Source organism: Nicotiana attenuata, chromosome 6, assembly GCF_001879085.1.
Source record: "Nicotiana attenuata strain UT chromosome 6, NIATTr2, whole genome shotgun sequence".
In the NCBI taxonomy this organism is placed as follows: domain Eukaryota; kingdom Viridiplantae; phylum Streptophyta; class Magnoliopsida; order Solanales; family Solanaceae; genus Nicotiana; species Nicotiana attenuata.
In genome coordinates, this window is record NC_031994.1 from 77,241,124 (window position 1) to 77,246,669 (window position 5,546).

At 41.7% G+C, this 5,546-nt stretch overlaps 1 protein-coding gene across 1 annotated transcript in view; it reads left to right on the plus strand.

Moving 5' to 3' along the window:
• Positions 1,123-5,546, plus strand: part of LOC109228005 — a 7,050-nt gene continuing 2,626 nt past the window's right edge. The window contains exons 1-6 of the mRNA XM_019393192.1: positions 1,123-1,346; positions 1,461-1,821; positions 1,901-2,057; positions 2,184-2,929; positions 4,516-4,590; positions 4,686-4,842. Of these exons, the coding sequence (XP_019248737.1) occupies positions 1,123-1,346; positions 1,461-1,821; positions 1,901-2,057; positions 2,184-2,929; positions 4,516-4,590; positions 4,686-4,842 (1,720 nt within the window). The remainder of the gene's footprint in view (positions 1,347-1,460; positions 1,822-1,900; positions 2,058-2,183; positions 2,930-4,515; positions 4,591-4,685; positions 4,843-5,546) is intronic.

Genomic DNA, 5,546 nt, shown 5'->3' on the forward strand with positions numbered 1-5,546 from the left:
TAAAAGAGGAGGCTTCTAAGCCTAATGTGGAATTGAAAGTCCTCCCCACTCACTTAAAATATGCTTTTCTTGAAACTAATAATTTTCCTGTGATTATTTCTACTGACTTGACAGGTACACAAGAGCAAAAGCTGGTGGAGCTGCTGAAAAAGCACAATACGTCCATTGGCTGGAGTATACCTGATATTCAAGGAATCAGTCCAGCCATTTGATTATTTCTGCTGACTTGACAGGTACATATGAGCAAAAGCTGGTGGAGCTGCTGAAAAAGCACAAGAAGTTCATTGGCTGGAGTATACCTGATATTCAAGGAATCAGTCCAGCCATTTGCATGCACAAAATTCTGTTGGAAGAAAATAGCAAGCCAGTGGTGCAGCCCCAGCACAAGTTGAACAAAAATTTGGAGGAGGTAGTGCACAAGGATATTATCAAATTACTAGACGCGGTAGTGATTTTCCCATCTCTGATAACCAGTGGATTAGTCCAATGCAAGTTGTACCTAAGAAATGGGGCATGACAGTGGTGAAAAATGAAGACAATTGATCACCACAAGAACAGTCACTGGGTGGAGAATGTGCATTGATTATAGACGGATGAATGATGCCATAGACCACTTCCCACTTCCCTTCATTGATTAGATGCTTGAAAAAGTGGCTGGACATGGATGCTACTATTTCTTGGATGGGTACTCAGGCTACAATCAGATACCCATTGCCCCAGAAGATGTTGAGAAGACCACATTCACTTGCCCGTCAGGTATTTTTGCTTACAGGAGGATGCCGTTTGGGTTGTGTAATGCACCTACCACTTTTTTCAGAGGTGCACGACGTCTATATTCTCCGATTTAAACGGGAAGTGCCTAGAAGTAGTCATGGATGATTTCACCCTTTTTAGTGATGACTTTGAGGATTGCTTGAAGAATTTAGAGCTCGTGCTTGAACGTTGTGAATCCACTCACTTGGTTCCCAACTGGGAGAAGTGTCACTTCATGGTGAAAGAGGGAATTGTCTTGGGCCACAAAGTGACTACACGTGGGATTGAAGTTGATAGAGCTAAGGTTGATGTAATTTACTAGTCTCCCTCCACCGACTTTTGTGAAGAGCATAAGAAGTTTCTTGGGACATGCTGGGTTCTATAGGAGGTTCATCAAAAACTTTTCCAGCATTACTAATTACCAAACTGTTGACTGCATTGCTAGCGAAAGATGTCAAGTTTGTTTTCAATGTGGAGTGCTTAAGAGCATTCAAATTGATAAAGGAAAAGCTTGTGAGTGTTCCTATTATGGTGACACCTGATTTGAGCCAGCCATTTGAGATAATGTGTGATGCTAGTGATATAGCTGTGGGGCAAAGAAAGGATAAAATGTTTAGGCCTATTTATTATGCAAACAAGACGTTGAATGATGCTCAAGTCAATTATGCCACCATTGAGAAATAGTTCTTTTCTTTTGAAAATTTTAGATCATACCTGGTGGGGAGAAAAGTGATTGTACACACTGATCACTCAGCTCTGAAATATCTGTTGAGTAAGAAGGAGTCCAAGTCGCGTATGATGCAGTGGGTGTTGTTGCTCCAAGAGTTTGACTTGGAGACTAAAGATAAGAAAGGCACAGAAAACCAAGTCGTCGATCATCGATCTCGACTTGAGAGACCTCCGGTTGAAACAGTTGACGTAAGAGAAGAGTTCCCCGATGAGCAGATTTTCTCCATTACTGCGGTCTCCGAAAGACCACCTTGGTATGCTGATGTAGCCAACTTTTTGGCTAGTGGATGGTGGCCTCGTGACCTCTCTCGTGATCAAAGAAAGAAGCTTCAGGTTGAGGTAAAAAGATATTTTTGGAATGACCCTTTCTTGTTTAAACTGTGTGCAGATGATGTGATTCGAAGATGTGTGCCTGAAGGAGAGATGGCAAGAATTCTTTCTCATTACCATGATGGAGCAGATGGAGGACACTAATCGAACTGCAGCAAAGGTCATGGAAGCCGATTTCTATTGGCCTACTTTGTACAAAGGCGCATGGGCGTATGTAGCTGCATGTGACAAGTGTCAAAAGGCAGGTAACATTAGCAAGAGGGATGAGATGCCACAAAACTCCATTCTTGTATGTGAAATTTTTGACGTTTGAGGCATTGACCTCATGGGCCCATTCCCATAATCTCATTCATATGAGTATATCGTAGTAGTCGTTGACTACGTCTCTAAATGGGTCGAACCAATCCTTACTAGGACCAATGATGCTTGGGTGGTGTGTGAGTTCTTACGGAAGAACATCTTTACCCGCTTTGGGACACCTCAAGTGATTATCACTGACAATGGGTCACACTTTGTGAACAAGAAGTTCGTTGCATTGTTGTCTAAGTATGGGGTCAAACACAAAAGAGGAACCCCGTACCATGCCAAAACTAGTGGGCAAGTTGAAGTGGCTAACCGCGAACTTAAGCGAATTCTTGAAAAGACGGTTAGTGATTCTCGTAAGGATTGGTCTGTAAAGTTGGATAAAGCTCTATGGGCGTACAGAACTCCGTTCAAAACAATCACGGGGACTTCACCGTTCAAACTAGTGTATGAAAAATCGTGTCGCCTACCTGTTGAGATAGAACATAAATCTTATTGGGCAATTAAGATGCTTCATCTTGATCTTAGTCTTATAGGTGAACACAGGTTGACGCAGATGAATACATTGGAGGAGTTTAGACTGGACGCGTATAAAAATGCGTGGATTTTCAAGAAAAAGACAAAAATGCGGCATGATCGTCTGATTAAGCCAAAGGAGTTTCATGAAGGGGACAAAGTCTTACTACACAATAGTAGACTTAGGTTGTTCCCCAGAAAATTCAAATCAAGATGGACAAGTCCGTATGTGGTGAAACATGTCTCACCGTACGTCGCCATTGAAATTCAGAATGAAGAAGGGAATGAAAGCTATAAGGTGAATGGGCACATGTTGAAACAGTAACTTGTTAGAGGATTTGACTAGCAATCCTCTAGCCTCGTGATCAAATGAGCCTAAGTGACGGAGTCAAGATTACGACTATAACTCATAACTACTTCTAACCTTTTTTTTTCCTTGCTTTTATAGAATAGTTACATAATTGTAGTGTAATATTATTAGAGTTAAGGAATATTGGTACTTGTTTGGGAAGGTATAAGCATGAATTAAACATAAAAGAAGTACATAATAGTGTCGGCATGCAACCTGTGGCCTAAAATAAAAAAAAATCGTCGGGACTCTGAGAAATTCGGCCTACCGCATCGTAGGGGGCGCTGCGCTAGGTCAAACGGGAAAAATCTATCAGAATCGACTCTTTGGAAAACCCCACACCCGCGCCGCATGGGGAGTTGCACCTAGCGACGCGGCAGTGCAATTTTTTTAAGAAAAATAATAAAATGAAAAACAGAAAGAAAAAAACACGGACACCCATTAACACCCGACCCTTCCCCCTCTTTTCCCCAATTCTTTCACTTCCTCGTCTCTAACTCTTCTCTCTCTCATTTCAAATCCCTCCTTCTTCCTCACATCCTTCATTCATTCAACTTCCTCTCATCTCCATCACTCATCAAGGTAAGTTCTTCTTCTCTTCTCTTAATTTTGTTTTTCTTACCATTTAGTTGTAGAATTAGATAGTTTTAGTTTAATTTTCTTAACCCTAGGTAGTTGATTTTTGCTAATCTTGTAGTTAGTTTTTTTTTTACTTTGGTCGAAAATTGTGCTTAACCTTGTGGTTTTTTCATTGTTATTATGTTTGGGAATGATTTTTGGTGTGTCTTGATGGAGTTGGGATTGTTTTGTGATGAAGCTTGAAAGGGGTGCCTATATGGACGGAAATTCATGATAATTTTGTGCAAATTGAAGCACTTTGTGCTATTGTTACAATGTGGTGATGCTTTGGTTGTTGTTGGGTGGTTGATTAATATATAAGTGTGGAGGTGTTTGACCATGTAGAGTGAAAATAAAGGGGTGAATTTAGTGCCTACTATGTGTTTGAAAAAACAACTTATTGAAAAAAATTAATGAAGTTTGTTGCTTAATTGGAGGATAATTGTTTGATGCTAATGTGATAATAGAAGATAAGCGTGGAATGGGTCGTCATTTTCTTAGGTTGTAAAGCCTCAACATGTTAGCCCCGAGTGCTAATCGATTGACCACCACATACTAATGTATAGCTAGTTGCTAATTGGGATGTCCGATTCATGTGAAGGATTTGTGTAGGGTTGTATTGTTCCATCGTGATTTTGTAGTGGTAAATTAATATAACTTCTTCTTTTCATTTCTTAGTTACTAGTTTAACTTTTTGATTTTGTATTTTACAGCATAGTCTGTGGTTATGTTGTTGTAATATTATATTGGTGGTTGGGTGGATTGTTGATTACTTGTGGTGTGCTTTCAATGGGGTAGTTTGAGTCTCCGATTTACATTGTACTTGTGAACGTGCCAATAAAATAAGTGTGGGGTGGTTACCCCATTAGGTCTTGTTTTGTTTAAGTGTTACGGCTAAGGTTGTTCGTCTTATGCAGGTACAATGTCTCGCCATCCTAGCAAATGTTCCAACACAGGTTCCTCCGAGGTTGCCTCTAGTAACCGTCGAGGAGGTAGGCGAGCACCTCCCCCTTCCCCTGTGCAGGAGGAAGAATAGCGCATTGATCCAGATGCAGATATAGTACCAGGATGCAAGTATGGCATTCAGGTTGTGCCAACTCATGCTAGGATGTGGTACCAGACCTTTGTTCCGACAGTGAGTCCCGACCCAGAAGTCGGTATTGATGATGGTAAGCTCGCTATGAAATACTCGGGGATTTACAACAACATCAGATACTTGGTTTTTGAAAGCTTGTTCCATCCCGGTGAGTCGATGAATGTGAATATGGTCAAGGAAATCTACGCTAACTGACAACATGAGGTCAGTTTAGATGTTGTGTATGAAGTGGAGGTAAGAGGAAAGAGGATTCTATTATCTTCCCGGATAATAAATCAAATCATGAGATTCACGGAGCACTCGCATAGGTTGTTCTTGAGGATGCTGCGTCGCCCCCTATCGTGATATTAGACCCCAGCTGTGTGGCACGGGGTCTCTTTGCACATGGACACGAGATGCTAATGAGTTCCACAAAGACATAAAGGAGTGCCATTTCCAGCGTCCCGCCAGATTCATTCTCCGGTTAATTAATGCAAAGATCATGCCTACCCAGAATGACACTAATGTCTCTCTGTTGAATGTGTGTCTTATTTATGCTATCTTGACTCGTATGCAGTTTGATTTGGATAAAATTATGCTCGAGCACATGTCTCGAGTATAACCACTTGGGGCCCTCATCCTGTATTTCCCGAGCATGATCACGCGGCTTCTGCGAACACATCATGTGGAGGAGTACCATTATGATCGGACAATTTCGGTTATGCGGCCTCTTAAACCTTTTGATGGACCCCCCTCCCCCCTACCCCGTTGATGTTGTTCCTGCAGACCAGAGATTTGTTCATATTGAGGAGACACTGCAGCTGATATGTGCCTTCGCGATGATCGGGGGGGGGGGGGGGGGTTTGGACGAGT